The sequence below is a fragment of the Podarcis melisellensis genome, assembly GCF_964234715.1.
Source record: "Podarcis melisellensis genome assembly, chromosome: 6".
In the NCBI taxonomy this organism is placed as follows: domain Eukaryota; kingdom Metazoa; phylum Chordata; class Lepidosauria; order Squamata; family Lacertidae; genus Podarcis; species Podarcis melisellensis.
The window spans coordinates 61,389,616-61,409,110 of record NC_138538.1 but is presented as its reverse complement, the minus strand read 5'-3'; the positions used below and the strand labels follow the sequence as shown (position 1 = coordinate 61,409,110).

The following is a 19,495-nucleotide window of genomic DNA, read 5'->3' as shown; positions in this document are numbered from 1 at the left end:
TGTGTGTGCAGATATGTGCAAAATGAAAAATAAGCTTCCCTGTCATCCAAAGCCAGCCTTTTCCAACCTAGTTCCCTCCAGATACTTTGAACTACAACTTCCATCAGCCCTTGTTAGCATGTCCATGAGAAGGGCTTGCTGGATCAGATGAGCGGCTCATCTAATCCAGCATTCTCTTCCCACAGCAGCAAAACCAGATGCCTACAGGAAGCCCAAATGCAGGACCTGAGAACAACAGCACTCTCCCCACCCCACATGCCCCAAACATCTGGAGGGAACCAGGTTGAGGAAGGCTTCTCCAAACCTTATCAAACAAGCATAGATCAAGACTAAAACATTAACTAATCTGTATGGACAATATCACTGAACTGGTATTAGAAAAATATTTTTCAGTATTTAAAAACCTATGCTATATTTATGTGGCAGCATATAAATGAGTTCCACACACTCCTGGCTTATATAACATAATGCTAATTGCGTGTCGAGGTCCCCAAGCCACCCCCCAAATAACTCACAACGCACACTTAATTTTTGTTTAAGGTTTTTGGCATAATTTTGGCCACAACTTTATTTAAATACAAAACCGTGAGTGGTTGTTTAGGCATTGGTTAAGACTATCTGTCCCCCCGCCTGGGGACAGAACTGACTTCCGGGCACCACCGAAAGACAGTGCCGGGGAAAGCAAGTCGGGGAGAAATGGAGCTGAGTCACAGACCCTCAATTCTCATCCACATGCTCCCCGAAGGCTTGCCGGCCCTAGTCCCATTCCAGGGATTGGATGAAAAGATGGCAAGCCCCAGGATTCCTTTAACAGAATTCCCTTTCCGCAGCAACCATGGAGGGGCAGGCCCAGCCTATCCCAACCCCTCCTCCACCAATTTATAACCAAAGCCTAACCGCAACCTTACAAGTTGTGACGATTTGCTACGCAGTAGGCAAAAACCAAATGGCCCAGCCAATCAGCCCGATGGACAAAATTCCTACCAGGCCCCTGCCCCAATGGCAGACGACCCCATGACAGGCATAGCAAGGTCAATGCAACAACCCCTTACTCAAGGGCGGGTGGGCGGGTGATCCGTTGCACACAGCAAAGAGAAAGCTCCAGGCTGTGTGCAGAGTATTTAAACATTTTACCCCTCCCACCCAAACTGCAACATAACTTTTACCCCAGCAACCCAGTGAACCAATCACTGCCCCACGCCATCTTTAGAGACCCTGCCTCGTAACAGAGGGGTGGCTCAGCAGACCCCACCGCAACACGTGCTCTCCATGAAGGAGAACACGCTTTGCCTTCTTAGGAGTTCAAATGTTGGTAAGCAGCTGACATACAGTCATACCTCAGGTTGAATGTGCTTCAGGTTGAGCACTTTGGGTTGCGCTCCGCAGCAACCCAGAAGTAACGGATAGCATTACTTCTGGGTTTCACCGCTCGCACATGCGCAGACGCTAAAAATGACATCATGCGCATGTGCGGAAGCCGCAAAACATGATGCGCAGATGCACTGTCGCATCTTATGTTCTATTCAGGATGCGAACGGGGCTCCGGAACGGATCCCGTTCGCATACTGAGGTACCACTGTACTCTCTACACTTTGTTCTTTATACTCCAGCATTTTGCTCATTTTAACCCACCCCTAACATTTTTTCATCACTGAATTCTGTTCCAACTTCTTCGATTTCTACAAAGAACTGGGGTAAGGAAGGAAGCTTTAACTACTGTTTAAATCCAGACCTCTTGTGTTTCCTTACAACAATTCTTGCACATGTAATAATTAACCAAAGCTTGCTGCTGCTCATCCCTCATGTTCCATAGGCTAACCAGAAAAAGCAAGGATAGAAACAACAACTTCTGCCCCATGAAGTCCTCGATTTTATATGGGCAACTGCTGCACCTCTAACAGAGATTCTTGAAGTGAGAGGATCATAACAAGCTCAATCCTAACAAAAAATACCCACCGAGGAACCTTGCTGGCAGGAGGCAGCAGCAACAGGTAACCTTTCTTGCAATCCAATTCTAGAAAGCCAAAGCAACCTTTGTCTGGCTCTTTGAGAGGCTCCTAACCCTTTACACCCTGGGTGACTAAATTATTTGGTTACTACCACAATACGTTTGGTCCCTTCTGCACTTCTATTAATTTAAAAAACCAAATATGTGAATTCTTTACTGGAATCATATCCGTTTCAATTCTAAACAGTACACAAAATGACCTTGAAACTTGGGGATTCCTTCAGATAATGCTGGATACAGGTAACTGCTGTGCAAGAAATAAGTGTGGCCCAGTTCACTCTGCCAGTGTCAGGCAACCATGTGTTAGATGTTAGTTTTGCATAGCAGCGGGTATATGAAACCTGATACTTGTTGGGTCCGATACCTTGAAAATGGCCCTTGAAAATATGAAAAATGAGCACACAAACTGGGAGCAAACATTTTGAGTTCTGCTACATAGCATCTTTCCAAATGCTATCATTCATGTCTGGATGTCCTGAAGACAGGATAGGTATGGCCACTGAACAGCATGGGTGAAGCTCCTACACATGGACTCATTCCTGTTGGACCTTTCTCTGAAGCAACCTCATATACCCAAACCAGATTCCTTGTTTTATTGAAAGTCAGGATTAATTATCTCCTAGTCCTTTGTTATTATTTATTTTGACATACACAGTTCATTGCCTAACAACAATGTATGTCAATAAATGAACCCACAAAAAATGCAAATGCCATTTTTAAAAATGAAATATTTTATGTTTAGCAACACTAAAAAAAAATTATTGCAAATACCAAACTTCATCCAATTTTGGATTGACCCAGAATGCCAGATTAGGCCCTTATAAACTCCCTTTAGCAGAGATTTGCATACTTCCCAATAGAAGATAATCTCAATCTTTAATAATGTAAGAAATATTTTAAAATAAATAAATACCCTACTGCTATTCATCAAAATGTTCCAGGGTGATGTACAAAACTATGAATCAAACTAATTCACACAACATAGAAAGACAATTTAAAACCAGCAAATAAACTTAACAAATACAGTAAGAGAAGAGGAAAAACAGAAAGAAACAAGCAGACAGCAGAGTAAGACAGAATTCCAAAATTTATCTAAGCTTCCCAAACAGGAAGCACCTGTTTTAAGCACCTTGTGTTTAAAAGCCTGTAATGCCATTGCCAGATGTGCTCCTTGGAAAGGGAATCCCAAAGTCATGACTCCAACACGGGGGGGGGGGGGGGGTTAAACAACCCTCTCCATTAAGGAAAAACAATCTACATCTGCTGGTGATCTTAAGACCTTGGCAGGCTGGTATAGGAAGAGGTACTCCTTCAGGTATTGGGCCCCAAGCCCTTTTAAGACTTTACAGGTTTTGAGGGAAGATACAGTAGATCAACTGGAGACTATCTGATGGTTGATAAGAGAGTTGTAGTTAAGTCTCAGCACGATAGCTTTTGAAGCAACCTTCGTTGCTAAATCAGTGTAGAGGGAAACTGCAGCCAAGGTTCTGACAGAAGCCTGGCAGACTCCACAAGGAAGAGGTTGTGGATGTGACTGAGCAATGCAAGTATGGTCCACGGTGCCTAGTTAATGAGTGATAACTGGGGGAGTGAAAGTGAGGTAGGAGCCTCATAGTGTAATAGACTTATCTTTTGTTAAGATGAGAAACTCCGAAGCTCACTTCAGCATCTTCTTAAAGAGGCAGGGACCCTGTGTTATGTTTGATATACCACTAAAGTGAGTTACCTAGCAGCACATGCATTCCTATTTAAAGTAACTGCAAAACCATCTAGAATGAGATGTTGATCCTTTCACACTGTTTTCTTTCATAGCCAATGCATAGAATGTACATAGACTACCAATTCAAGCATAGGGAAATATATTTTGTTAGCTCCAATTTATCTACGTGAGAGAAATAAGTACAGTATATATGTTTTGCACAATTTGTAAAAATATATGTTTTGATAATGATAATACATAAATTCATGCAGGTGTACTGGTGCCTAGAAGGTGTTTTAAGATCAACACATAACAGGATAAAAATTGACCTGCAGTATCAGAAGTCACATGCCAGAAAGCTTGCCAGAATGATTAAAAACATGACTAATTGCCAAGAGATTTTCTGAAGATGCCAATGATTAATGAGTCACTTTGATGTAACTTTTGAAAAACCCAGTCAATATAAAATGTGAATGCCGGTTCCAAGAAATGCTAATGTTGCAGACAATATGCACAAGAAAGCTTTCCCACACACTCTTTCCTTCAACATACTTGAGTATTTGGGGAGGGGGTTTAAGGGAGGGGTAGCACCTCTTGTGGGGGACACGCCATGCTCCTTCTGGAGTAGTTGGTTCAACACTGGCCCTTACCCTACACTCAGCTCTCACCTATGGCCCCTAGAAGCTGTCAGCAAGTGACAGCAGCCACAGGTGGGAAATGGCTTCTACCAGCCTGTTAAACCAGGTGAGTGTAGCCGATGGGTCTCAAACCCTCATCTGGCAGATTGAGTGGACAAGACCAACAATGGGTCCAATAGTCAAGATGATAGTTACAGGGAAAGATGGGCAGATGGGGCTCTTCAACCTGGGATGGTAGCCCATCTAGGAGAAGAAAAGCTCTGATCCTAAACATTCGCTGCCTTGAGGCAATACCCATTTCATGCTATAGGTTTTGGGAGTAAGCCTTGAGGAAAAATCTGTACCCAATGCCTTGAGGGACATCTTCAGAAGAAGAAAAGGCTACGGTGTAAACCTTACACAAATCCTAAAACAGTTGCCTCCTTCTAGCAACTCCTGCAGCTTAGCCGGTGCCGAATGTATTGCTCTGCTTTCCTTTGGACCACATCAGTCATGCCAAGAGAGGGGGCTTCTAATCTGGGCAGCCCAGGACTTCCATGCACACTGCCCAGCCTTGCACCCTGAAGAGGTCACTTTGGTGCTGCTAATGCAGCAAAAAACAATGTAAGAAGTGGCAGCAGCTACAAGTTACCAGTCTCTGCAGCCACGGCAGGTGCTGTGATTCCCCAGCGGTTTGGCTTCACCCTCAGAAGTACACTCCACTGTCCCTTGAGACAGACGGATGCCAACAACAACTTGAGTCTTGATATGCATAGGTAGTCCTATCTTATTTTTCACTTTGGCTATGGAGTAAGTGGACTGCATCACAGTATGAAGAGGTGTCTATAGCTGTACCCACCTGCCTCTATTCCAATTTTATTTCATTTCACATTGTTTAGCAGAATTGAAGCATAGATAAAAAGAAGAGCCTTCCCTTTCAAAATGCAGTGGCATCAAGAAATAAGAGTTTATGAATCTGCGTGGGGAGTTGAAAAGAAATTGTGTAAGTTATCTCACACGTATCTCGAAATGTCCAAGCTCTTCCTCAGGTGCACAGTTTCCCTTCACTACATCCATCCTCTGCAGGTGCTTGTCATTACAACCAGTGCACAAACAACTTAAAAAAACACTTGGGGGTGTGCACTTATGTAATCACAGACAAATGAAGGGGTAAGCATTGCATCTCCAACACCCATCATGTAAACAGGTGCCGACGCTTGGGAATGAGAAGAGTGGAGAGGGTTTGGCTCACTGCTCCAAGGTAACTGTGCAGTATTTTACCGGAAAAGGTATTTGTGACACTACAGCAGACATTCTGTAATGACACTTAGGTTTAGGATTCTGCTGCACAATGCCTATTAAATCAGACATGACCTATACTGCCGTATATCAGAAACTTAAAATCCCCCCCCCCAAAAAAACAAGCCAGTGCTAATTCAATAGTACTTTTAAAACACAAATTAGGAGATATTTCATCCATGATGGCTGTAACCAGTTTGAAGATATTTTATTAAATGCATACTGTATCAGAAAAGAGGTGCAGCAATGCCCTCTTGTGTTGTAAAGAACTAATCACGAACCAGTAATTTCTGGTTGGATTTAGCTAAAACTAAACGAGAACCTGTTTTTAAGAAACATGCACATGAACTTTGTTTATTACATATTTTAAAGGAGAAAGTGTTAAAACTGTGCCAAATCTATAATCATAAGTGCATAGAGGGACAACCATATGGGGCTTGCTCTTTCTGGAAATAGTATATTTTAAGGATGGAAATAGTTAAGTAGAACATATAACAAATTTGGTAAGAGCGGAACACCTGCGTTTTATCTTTCACCCAATCCCACATACCGCATATTCATGGCAATCTATACACTTATTCAGGCTGCCAAAGCCAGCCTTGGATAATCATTTACTATCATTGTAAGGAGATGAATGAGAAATCAAATATAAGCAAAGATCAGCTAGATATTCAGATCAACATTGGTCTTGCCAATCTACACTTTCCCTTCAAATCAAATAAATGCAACCAAAGGAAAAACCTGAAGTAAACACCCTTGGCTCAGCTCCTCAGTTTGTATGGAATATTTATGACCAACTGTTCAAAAGTGAGAGGGGTTTTTTTGTGGGCAGGGTGTGAGTCTGTTAGCACATATGAGGCTGCGGAAAGGTTTTTCAGCTGGGAAGAGAGTAGACTGAACTATAAAACTGTTGAAATGATCATAGTCTGTTGGCGAACCATATAGCTGATGGGGGAAACACAGCTCCAGGCCTCTCTCTTTTTTTCAGAGGAAGAGGAATAACATCATCGTTCAGGGTGACAGGATAACTGATGGATGCTTCTTACTCCCATGAATGAAGTGAGGCCATAAATGGTTTAACTAGTCAAAGGCCTGGGAGAAGATAGGTGTTTTTTGCCTGGCATCTCAAGGTGCCAGCCAAACCTCCCTGAGAAGAATATCCCACAAGCATAGAGCCAAGGCAGAAAAAGCCTGTTCTTATGTTGCCACCCTCAAAACTTCTCATAAAGGAGGCACACAAATAAGGGCCTCAGATGATTGTTGCAGGGTCTGGGTTGGTTCATAAGGGGAGAGGCTGTCCTTACGGTATTGCAGTCCTGAGCCATTTAAGACTTTAAGTAACATACTTTAGACTGAACGTGTTCATTAATAGTGTTGGGATTTTGCAACATATCCAGGTTGGAAAACTTTTAAGTTTTTAAAATAAATGTATGCAAAGGTAATAAGATCAAAGAATGTTTCATCTTTCTAAAGTAATAGAAAGCTATACAGATTAAAGGCAAAAGGAGACAAGCTGTTCAAACATAATGCATTAGGTATCCTAAGAAAAGACACATGCCTTTTCTTTGCTATTCATTTGGGATTTGTGAAAAGAAACGGCTTCACGCCCCCCATGAATTTTTGTTGAACAAGGCATCACTAACATCCAACAGAATTCATTAAGTAGATCTTGCTGAAAGATACACATTCTGCTCATGCCCTCAAATATATTCTAATAGTCTCTGGAAAGTTTTCAGATAAAGTTTCCTTGAGAATATGGACTGCTATTCTTAAAACCTTTTGAAGATATTATAAAGGCAAAATACAGTAATACAGTAATTAAATCAGCATTAAGATTTCAAGCATATATATTGCATCTTTATACTGGAAAAATATTTTACAAATTAAATTGAGCAAGTAGGACCTGCAACAAAATACTGCAGTATATCCGCCCCCAGGAGTGCTCCTGTCTAACAGGTAAACTGTTAGAAGCTCTAGAAAGCCAATTCACCCTCACTACTCCTCAATTCTCTTTTACCCTCATCTTTTCAGCATTCCATGGCTCTAGGTGTACACTTAACATGGTCAAAGGATCAAGGAATAAAGTTTCCTAAAATAGCAACTTTGTTTAAAATTCTAGAAGAGTGTGTGGTAAACCGTTTCACCTCTGAATGGTTTTTATAAAATGGACATGCCATGGAAATCCGGTCGGTTTTGAAACACGAGCATTTCTTGTTATGAAACAGTCTTTCTAACAAAAGAAAGGCCTTAAGATAATACGTAACAAACTTCCCAGATGTAATCTCTCTTCGAGAAACTTACCTATCCTGGTAAGTGGTAATGGCAATGCTGGGAAGGTTCAGTAGGGGCAAAGTCGTGGGTCTAGAAATGTTATCTGGTGTTCTTGCTCTTTCACTCTGCCTTTGGGACAGTGGTGGCAACTGCAAATTACCAGAGCAGCATCTTCTTCCTCTCCAGAGATCTATGCCAAGGGTGTTACTAGATGCGCTATAAGACTTGCTCAGGCCGCATTCTAAGTAATCTTTCACATTCTGTAAAAAAATAAAAAAAATAGAGATTTTGATTTATACAGGGATTCCATTTCATGAATTAGAATATCAATAATGCTTACAAATACAAAATGGAAATGTACACTGTTCATTCACATGAAAAACATATAAAATAGTTTCTTAACATATAGTGTGTGTGTGTGTGTGTGTGTGTGTGTGTGTGTGTGTATACAGATAAATAAGCATATTCAATTCTGCACTAATATATTTTGGCAAGCTGTGTGATTGGCTTCCAGCCTGTGACTACAACAGTGAAATTACAAAATAGCTGTAAATGAGTAAAAAGTCAGTTCAAAATGGTGTTGTGTGCAATTCACCCACCAGCCTAAACAGTTAACTTAAGCACATGCTAAACTTTTTCCTACTGAAATCAAAGGGGCATAATGGCCTGATTCATGTGTCATGCCAAGCCAACTTCACACGGATATGCAGGCTTCCAGAGAGCAGAATGCCACACACCTCTGATCCTATTTGCTGCTTTGTTGCCATGAACCAAGCCAAGGTATTGCTTAGTACAAAGGTGAGGAACCTTTGGCCCATGGGCCAGTTTGGGCATGTCAGAAGGTCCAAGCTGGCCCATAAGTCCGTTTTCCCCAAACCATACCTACCTGTCCACTAACTGATATGAATTATGAGGTTATCAGGTGGGCAAGGTAGAATTCTGTGATAACTGCAAGCTCCTGTTCCCAGAAGGGAACGGGGTGCACAACCAATGCAGCAGGATTTAACCCCTGCTCATCCAAGGACAAAACAGAGCCTGCTTAAAAAACAACAAACCCCTTCGTTTCAGCAGCACCTGACATCATTGTGCCACCGGGTAATTGACAGGTCAGTGGCTATCTACCTGTTAAATATGGCCTGTGAGACTGATCCTGATAATGATCTAGGCCCATGGAGCCAGAAAAGTTCCCCACTCTTGACTTGGTGTGTCATCCAAACCCAGGCTTGTTCGTAAGCTCTTTCCAAATTAACCATGGGGTGTAACCAAGAAAAAAACCTTGTTACAGGTCATGCTTAGTGAAGAAAAGGCTTGACCAACTGCACAATTTGTGAAGCCAAACAACAGACCAGAATACCATATCGGCCCAAATATAACCGGTACCCACAAATATGGCGCACCTTTAAAATTGAAGGGGGAGGAGAAAAAAAAGAAAATCTTCCTGCCGGTGGTCTCCCTCCCCTTCCCCCTTCTTTCCAGAGGCTCAGGGGAGGCATGGGAGCAGCGGGCAGGCTGTGCGCCATTGCCCTGCACTCCTGGCGGTTCTCGGGGGGGGGAGCCGTGCCGCTTTGCCAACGGCCTCCCACCCCGACGGCTCGGGGGAGGCTTGGGAGCAGTGGGCAGGCTGCGTGCCATTGCCCCGCTGTCCTGGGCTGCTTCCTGGGGTGGGGGGGACCTTTGCTGGTGGCATAAGGTCACAATTATAAGCCACACTTTTCCCTGGCAGAATTTGGGGGGGAGACTGTGGCTTACATTCAGGCCAATTTGGTAATACAAGAGCTTCTGAAAGCAATCTTAGTTCCATCACAATAGGAAAATGTCAATAGTTGACTAAAAATATTGAGTAGTAACTTCTTTCTTGTCATTAACATGGCACATTCTTGTAGCTAATAAACTTATATAGCTTTGCTACTTCCCTTTTTTAAAGGGTTGCAATCCACACAAAAGTAAAGTGGGGGAGAGGGGAATTTAGCAGCCTAGTTAAATAATTTTTCTCTCCAACCTCTCATACTTTAAAACTAGTCCATAACAAATGTGGAAAAAAGAGCACACCAGAGCATGAGAAATTCATGTGGACCTTTTGAACATTAAGAATGTTGGGGGCGGGGGATTCAAACAGGATTTTTGCAGGGTGAGGTATCTCACCTTCCAGTGACCCGCATTTCCTCCCAGGGAAGAACTTATTTTCATAAGGAAATAAATATGCTCAATGTTTGAGGTTTGAGACAGAACTCAGCAAAGAGTCCTGGGTGGGGCCCTCCAGCTTTGCCAGCCTGGTGGTGGTGGCAGCAGCACTGCGATCAGCACCAGAAAGCTTTGAGACATGGTTTTAAGTTCCCACACTTCTCTGGAGCAACACTAAGAACATAAGAAGAACTCTCTTCTGAAACAGATCAACACCCACAAAGCGGACATGAGGGCAATAGTACTCTTCCACTCATGTCCCCCATAAGCTGGTATTCATAGGCATCCTGGCTGTGATACTAAATATAATACAGTGGTACCTCAGGTTACAGATGCTTCAGGTTACAGGTGCAGCTAACCCAGAAATAGTACCTCAGGTTAAGAACTTTGCTTCAGGATGAGAACAGAAATTGTGCGGTGGTGGCGCAGTGGCAGTGGGGGGCCCCATTAGCTAAAGTGGTATCTCAGGTTAAAAACAGACCTCCAGAACGAATTAAGTTCTTAACCCGAGGTACCACTGTATATAGTTATCGTGGCTAGTAGCCATTGATAGCCTTAAAGCAGGCATAGGCAAACTCGGCCCTCCAGATGTTTTGGGGACTACAACTCCCATCATCCCTAGCTAACAGGACCAGTGGTCAGGGATGATGGGAGTTGTAGTCCCAAATCATCTGGAAGGCCGACTTTGCCTATGCCTGCCTTAGAGGCTTTGGGGGAAATTAAAACAGTAGGTACAAGCCTGCTGGCACAGGAGACTCAGGGAAGGTGCCAACACAGCAATGGGCATGGAGGCCAAAGATGCTGCATGATGCTACTGGGCCTACCTTTGTACCAATGCCATTTTCCTCTTAAGCGGGAGCAAATTCTGCACCCAATGGATCTAGCTTTATCTCAGCTATGAGCAAGCCAACTTTCTCTATGCAGCCCAATATACTGTTTTTCTGCGAAATCATAAATCATGTGTCACAAAGGGCACTGGCACTTCTTGCTGATATACATTTAAAGCAGCAGGAAGTGTGTGACTGGCTGATGTTCTCAAAGAAATGCCTTAATGTAAGCGCCTGTATCTGTTGTGAATAAGAAGTATTTTAAAAAGGAGGCAAAGTAATACATATACAAACAACTGTGTCAACTAGAATGCAAATTAAGTAGGTGAAGGTAGCCCCCTGTACATATATAAAGAACACACTTACACCATCTGTGGTGACTGTCATCACACTCCTGCTTTTCTTCATGATAGCGATCGAAAATTGTCCCAGTTATGTCAAGCACTCTTCTCAGTGGTGTTTTCCGCCAGACCAATAAACCTAGCAAAAGAGAAGATAATCATATTCTCGGTCCGAGCTGAAGGATCAATCACACATTTTTTCCACAATTGACTCGGCCTTCATATGTGGATTTGTCATGAAAATACTTGGACACAGTAGAACTCCATAAATATAATTATTTTGCAAAATAATAATTGAGTTCAGTTTTGGGAAGATACATTCATTCATTCATTCATTCATTCATACATACATACTTTTATGTGTATGCCACCTTTCCACAGTTCAAGCCATACTCAAGACAGCTTACAAAATGAAAAGGAATACATAACTACAACATAGCAAAAGTACTCATAAACAATCCCAGCTCCAGAATGCATTGTCACATTTTAGATTAAAAAGAAGCAGATGGATTATAAGTTCTTAATTGATCATTACATCATTAATCTATATTTATTCAGCTAAAGTAAGGAAACCATGTGTGTATTTATCACTCTAGAGGAGTGACTGTAAAAATACTAAGGGCCCAAATAATCTTTACAGGTCAATCACCATGATTTTCCCTGTATAGAAGGATGGTGCTTAGAAACAATCCATTTCTCATTTTAATCATTTCCTGAAGCCATGCCAAGCCATGTCATTTTAAGACAATCACAGAAAGATTAATTCACACAATAGGAAGAACTTATAGCACCACCATAAAGCACATGCCTTGCACACAAATGGCTCTAGGTTTCAATCCCTGGCAATTCTAGTTAAAAGCTAGCTGTGGTGGGAAAGATCTGCTGAGTCCTTGGAAACCTGTTGACAGAGCAAGCAGTACTGGGTAAGAAAGACCAATAGCGTGACACAGCATAACTCAGCTTCATTATCGATGAACCACCTGAAAGTTCCAGCTCTTTGCAGGATAGGAACTGAATAGTGCCTTCAATTTGTACAAGCACTATAAAACAGGTAAAAAGGTAAAAGATAAAGGACCCCTGGATGGTTAAGTCCAGTCAAAGGCGACTATGGGGTTGCGGTGCTCATCTCACTTTTAGGCAAGGGAGCCGGCGTTTGTCCACAGACAGTTTCCTGGGTCATGTGGCCAGCATGACTAAACCGCTACTGGCGCATGGAGGACCATGACGAGTACCAGAGCGCACAGAAACACTGTTTACCTTCCCACCGCAGCGGTACCTATTTATCTGCTTGCACTGGCATGCTTTCGAACTGCTACGTTGGCAGGAGCTGGGACAGAGCTGGGACACAGGTGGCACTGTGGTCTAAACCACCGAGCCTCTTGGGCTTGCTGATCGGAAGATTGTTGGTTTTAATCCCCACAATGGGGTGAACTTGGAAACTGGTAACTGATAATGTTGACTCTTTTGAGAGATCCTGGGTTTCACAACTGTACAAAGAAACAGAAAATCAAAAAGTTTTCTAAAAGATAGAAAATCTGTAGACCTCAAGGTCCTTCTAGTGTTATGAGTTTGACGGGGAGGAAGTAGGCTGTAGGCAGAAACCCTTCATCCCCTGCATCCAGCAAGTGTTGAAATATAAGCTGGGCTAGCTTCCTGTTGAAGTGATTGTCTGGGTGATGGGCCATTATGGAAATCAAAGGGGCTCTGTGGGAGACAGCAAATGGGTGGGTCCCCTGCCCCAGCTCATGTTTATTTAAAAGGACGAAGCCAGAATCAGAGTTGAGTGGCAGTGATGTGATCTAGAAGTAAAGCAGCAAGCTGGAGAGAGAATCAGAGCAATATGTGAGAGCAATGTTCGATTTCTGTTTGAATCCAAGACTGTGGCTGTGGAAGAAGCAATACCCTATTGGGTGTTAATGCTATGGGAGCCACTTGTGGTGTAGTGGTTAAGAGCTGTAGTCTCATAATCTGGTGAACCGGGTTTGCGTCCCTGTTCCTCCACATGCAGCTGCTGGGTGACCTTGGGCCAGTCACACTTCTTTGAAGTCTCTCAGCCCCACTTACCTCACAGAGTGTTTGTTGTGGGGGAGGAAGGGAAAGGAGAATGTTAGCTGCTTTGAGACTCCTTCGGGTAGTGATAAAGTGGGATATCAAATCCAAACTCTTCTTCTTCTCTTCTATGAACCCCTCCATCATAGGCTCAGGTTGTATGTATGTGTAAAAAAAACCAAACCATATATCATAAAGACACCACAGTCCCCGCTGTGCCTCATTCCCAAAAGAAAACATGAACGCTGGGCAAGTGCTGGAACTCCTAGACTATCATACCACTTGAAGATTGTGGTGGTGTGCTCATGAGAACTGGTGCAGCAGGAACATACATTTCTCCATAAATACCCTGCAGAACATCTCTTTGTTCTAGAAGCAATGTGCAGTGAAACAACAGTGTGGTCCCTCTTGACTTTCTACACATAACATATAAAACTGATTGAAGAAATGAATATGAATCCAATTATTGGATATCTGTGCTGAGGCAAACGTGGGCTATGAGTGCCCAACAGCAACATTCCACAGAGGCCCTTTGAGCTAACAAATCAATGCAGTATCTCAATGCTTACATAATTCCTTCAAGATATGAATATACATCCTCTGGATTCCCCCATACACACCTCTAACACAGAGTTCAGTAAACAAAAACAAAAACAAATAAACACACTGACACTCAGAATCTCCAGAGACAATAAGAGGAAAACCAAGCTACAAGACAATTTTTAAACAACAAACCACAGTAACTAATCAGATTCTGAACACCAACCAACCAACCAACAGCCTTATATCAAGTCCTCTTGTCAGAGAATAAGCAATGGTCACTTCTCAGCACACTGCAGAATGCCATGCGTGCTCTTCCCTCACATATGAAACCCTGACTTTAAACAATGTATAAAAACAGAAGCAATCCAATTAAATGCAAGTAAACTTCATATCCAGAAGAGACCGTTCTTTTAACTAACTGAAGAAAGTGACTTCCTGTATTTTCAGTCTCTTTCATAGTCCAGCCATTTTCCTGTGGATGAGAACTAGAATTTATGGGTTGCACCCAGTGCTGTACTAGTGGGGTTCCAACTCTCTGAAGCTGACTCTGGGGGCATGTGGGGGCTGGAGGGGGAGGGGGAGAGGAAGTTCAGAATTCCCTTACAGCAGAGGAGCTACAGTGTTGGCTACAACCCAATGTTTGGAGCCTTGAGATCTAGCTGAGTAAAGAGTGCTCTTTTTGTTGATTAGAGGCTGGTCAAGTTTGCCTTTGATTATGAACTATAAATTTCAAAAGAAAACCCCAGTTGCATTACACACCAGTTTCTCAAAGATTGTGCTTGAAGCACTGAAATTCCTGGGTACATCTAAGATCACAACTTAGAAATCTTGATGAAGATCTGAGCTTCATCAATGGCAAATGGACACACTGACCTTCGGCAATTTGGCATTTTTCTCCATTAGCTGGAAGTTAGCACATTTGAGCATTTGAGAGATGGGCAACTCATGTACTGTCTCTATTTCTGCTGTAGCAACCTGGAACATCAAGTCAGGGATCTGGGTCACCATAAGAGATTGTGTTTATACCATTATGTTTTCACCAGGAACCAATGAAGCCCAGATATTCAAATGGCATGAGTAGTTCTCCCAATCTGCCATATTAAGCTTGAGATCATTATCTGATATTTTAACTGTAATAACTGTAATAATTTGACTTAATTGCTCACATTATTCAAATTCTATTACTGGGCCCACATGGGCAGTGACCATTCCTATTGTGCTGCCTGATCATGTGATCCAGAGTAACCTTTTCATTTCTCACATTGCAAGACTGACCTATTTTTAGGTCTGGTAGCTACATCTAATGCCAAATAATTTCTTCATGGCTTATTTACTAGCAACTTATAGAGAGCAGCACTCTTTGGTGTGTGACATCACCATCAAATTTATGCTCCATATCTTGTGTACTTGGGGATATAAATCCCCAAATCTCAGGTATTGAAGAAAATGTATTTCAGCCATTCAGATAAAACAAGGGTCCTTGTATGCTCTCTAGAAACTCCAAAATATTAGTTACTTTCAGCACTCATATTACAGTTCATATTAGTTACTTTCAGCACTCTTTTAAAAAAAAACCTGATCAGTCTACACTTAAAAACAGAAAGTATGGTAATTTCTTAACTCAATTTGATTTTAGAAAACAGCAATATAACCAGCTGATGAAAACAAGAGTGCAACACTGTCTTTTTAGTGTTTGTTAAAAAAAATAATCATAGTTTTCTGTTGCTAGAGGTCAGTACTCAGAACAAGATGACTCAATGTTCGTTACCTACCTCCTTTTCAACATGTCAAATTTCATTAATTCCAACAGAGAGAAACTATTATCCACACCTAGTTTTAAAGTAAGATTATTATCACCTCTAAATTATGGACAGCATGTTCTGAAGGACCAATTTACTGCAGTCATAATTGTTTTGTTTGGATTTTGTCTGAAGCAGATACACGATGACAGGTTTGTAATTACAGAGACCAAACTGTATTTCTGATCCTATAAAGATTCCTATATTTTGGGCGTGGGGGGGGAGACTACTGCCTATTCAACAGGTTAAAGAAGAGAGTTCTGTGGGGTTTTGGAGGGCATTCAACTTTAAAAAATAAATAATGGTGAGAAAAAACAAATATGCTTTTAGAAGGAAATGATACTGATCACTGCAACAAACTCTTACAGACAAACCAAAACAGATGATTTAGGGATAAAAAGCAGAGCCCTGAGAGTGAATTAAGAGGAAAAGCTTTTAGGAAGCAACAAATGGATGAAAGAGATTATCCGTCACACAGATGTAATTATATCACTTGTCAGCTGGGATCACACTGAAACCATCCAATTTCCTTAGCGATCAGCAGCACCTTAGGATCTGCTAGTAACTTTTAACAAAGAAAGCGGGTAGTATAGTCCAGGTTTCACTTTGACTGAACATCTAAAATCACCTGCTTTGCACACATGGAAGAAGCAGGTTCTGCAGTGATCATGGTTCTCAGAAACTGTGCCTTCATGTAAAATTGCTGAATTTTTTAAAACTAAAGTACATCCAAAGTTATTTCAAACTTTTTTATATATAAACAAACACCTGTTTCTTTAATCCTATTCATAGTTTTAAAGGTCTGAACAATTATAAATTTGCTCAATAGCTCAAATAAGGAAAGTTGTGAATTAGACATAGGTTCCCTGCAGGATAGTAGCTGTTCACTGGGGAGGGGCAACAGCAGGCAGACACAGTCTCAAAACAGCACATAATCCTCATTTCATTATGCTAGACGACCAACATGGTGTTGGTACAAAGCTCCCAGATTTGCTTATTTTCCTCAGTCTGACCCAATTGTTAAGAGGGCAGGTCAACACATTTGGAAACAAAGATCTTACACCTTTGACAAGCCTACATAGTACGACAGGCCTGTTTCATTTCTGGCAATAGCCAGGCAAGTCATGTGATGCATCGCTATTGCAGGAAGCAATGGTCTTATTTCAGTGCCAGGTGAAAATGTTCCTCTTCTTGTAGGCCTTTAGCTAATTAAACCATCTATGGCCTTTTAATGGTTGGACAGTGTTCTCGAAGCCAGCAACATGAGTTTGACCAAACTGCGGGAGGCAGTGGAGGGTCTGGCGTACTCTGGTCCATGGGGTCACGAAGAGTCGGACGCAACTAAACAACTAAATAACAACAACAATGGTATTTTAAACTGGGGAGATATTGCTTTTGTTTGTTACTATGTTATGCATTTTTGTGCTTTTAGATTGTAAACCACCCTGAGATCCTTGGATGAAGGACAGTGGTAGCAACTACTACTACTACTACTACTACTACTTCATATCTATGGCTTCTCTCTCACACACAAACACAATCAGCTTCCATTAGGGAGTCTCCTACTTTGGTGTCACAATGGTTAGAGGACTGTAAAGATACATGTCCCCCCTGCCGCCAGAATCAAATCATTAAAAATGAGTATAACATATTTAGTCTCCTTTAAAAATTCCAGTAACTCTTTCGATCTGTCAGAGAAGGTACAATTATACTGCCATTGGTTTTCATTTTCTCCAAACATGATGGGAAAATCTATACTAATATAAACGTGTTACATTGCTTCTTGACACAAGGTTTAAATTTTTGTGCAGAGCTAAACTGAAAGTGCAAGTAATTCTTTCAGTATTCTGACAATGAAAGCATAACTCTACCGAGATTTTTTAAAAAACATTTACTTGTCAATGAGTTAAAATGCATGTCTAAGAGATAAAAGGTATTTTTTAAAAACTTTATAGATTTTGAATATTGTGTTATTTATGAACTAGAAATGTGTATTATTAGTGATTTAAATGCTCTCCATTCTAAGAATGCCAAAGGTCAGTGGCTTCAACCCAGAGAGCCATGAGGGGAGTATTGTTTTCTCCTTCGTTCTGCAGGGAAAAGACTTTAAAATGTGCCTTTAAAGAACCACTCGAAGGTTGGGATACTGAGGACTCATTTACCCATTGATACTGTAGATTAGTAGCTCCTCGTATGTGCCTTGATCCACACGACTTCACCTCAATCAGCACCCACCTCACTTCTTTTCAACAGTAAATTCTAATGTGCCATTTCATGAGATGATTAGGAAAATAATCCAACCCCAAATTATATCTCATTCTGAAGCTGGACACAGTGCAGCAGGCTGTTATGTTGGGCAGTCAAGTCAAAACTTTCCTCCCTCCCTCCTCCTCTTCCCCACAGCCTCTGCTTCTTGCATTTCTCTCATTTGCTAAATTCATGCCCATTTTCCCCCTCCGTTTTGCTCCATCTCTACTTTATTCAAACCTCTGTGTTGTTTAGAACCATTGTTTTCCTCTACTGCGGTGCAACCTGCTTTCTCTTTTTCTCCTCACCCTGATTTCATGCAAATCCAGGGCTGCGATGCAGGACTATAATTCCTCCAGTGGGGCTACATGATGACAGTCTTACATTTTCATGTATATAGGAAGGAAGGAAGAATGCTTTGCTATAGCTTTGGAATGGGATGGGGGATGCAGCATTGTTGCATTTGGACCTGAATGTGTAAATGGAAAGTTGCTGGTTATAATAATAAGAATTGCAAATTCCAACATTGTGCACTGGCAATTTCTATCTAGCTGGGTATAAAACATTTGGAGCTTACTCTCCACAGCTTTTAAACCATTACTTTCCCCCAAGACTGTAAGTCTCAATGAGTGCATGCATATTAATAGTCACCATTTCAGGACACTGCACAATTATCACACAGAAATAAGAAAAACTACCTTCGATTTCCAGAATATCCTTTCCTCATTCCAACATGCAAGTTACAGTGAAGGGTGTTGAGTAAAGAGTAACTGGAGTGCCATTTAATAAATTTCAAAAGGAGCATGTAGATGTTCTGGTAACCAAATCCTATTAGTAGCTACAGATATGATGTCAGACAAAGCAATTTGTGCCAAGAAGGATAAATTATGAAATAGCATCTATTTTAGGAGGATTTGTTGCTTTTCTCCCACCCACCTCCCAACGTTTATTTAGGGCACTTCCCTACATCAATTTCCCCACCAACGACAGCAGCAAATATGCTAAGACTAGAAGCAATTTGCTGAGAACAAGCTGATGGTTCGTGGTACACTGCCATGGTCACTCACACAAGCTGTGGGTGCTGCCCGTGTAACTAACTGGACGTCACATGAGGAAACAGGATGTCGCTGTGGGAGATTTCCACAGTAAAACATAACAAATCATGTTTGCTTGTTAGTATATGAAAGGATTAAGGGCAACAGAGTTTTAAGTGCTACGGTAGGCTCAGTTAGGTCACATCCCCTCTTCTCCTGAGAGGAAATAAAGCCTATTTACTGTTTCCTCTCCCCCTCTTTGCTGCAATGACTTTTCTTAGCAGTCCTGGCCAACGCAAGTTCCCTTAGTTTTCTCTCTCTCTCTCTCCTCAACCAACGTTTTGTCTTACTTTTCAAACAACGGTACTCTCAGGTTTTCTCTTTCTGTCCCAGTTCCAAAGACGACACAAATGATAGCTTGGAAAGTGTAAGGGTGCCTATAATAGAGCCTATTTGCTCTTTATCGACCAGGAATTCAGTGCAAAACTGCATAGCAGTGTCTATAGCTGTGTCTTGGCAATTTCATGAGGCATGGATCTTTAAATTCGTGATGCAGGAGTAACTTAATTGGCAAAGTAAA

The 19,495-nt window shown here is 41.7% G+C and overlaps 1 protein-coding gene across 1 annotated transcript in view; it reads right to left on the bottom strand.

Annotated features, from left to right (window-relative positions):
- PDE4B (phosphodiesterase 4B) overlaps positions 1–19,495 on the bottom strand; it is a 250,155-nt gene that overhangs the window by 205,009 nt on the left and 25,651 nt on the right. The window contains exons 2-3 of the mRNA XM_081915774.1: positions 11,269–11,382; positions 7,925–8,154 (exon numbers count right to left, since the gene is read on the bottom strand). Coding sequence (XP_081771900.1) covers positions 7,925–8,154; positions 11,269–11,310 — 272 coding nt within the window. The 5' untranslated portion in view covers positions 11,311–11,382. The remainder of the gene's footprint in view (positions 1–7,924; positions 8,155–11,268; positions 11,383–19,495) is intronic.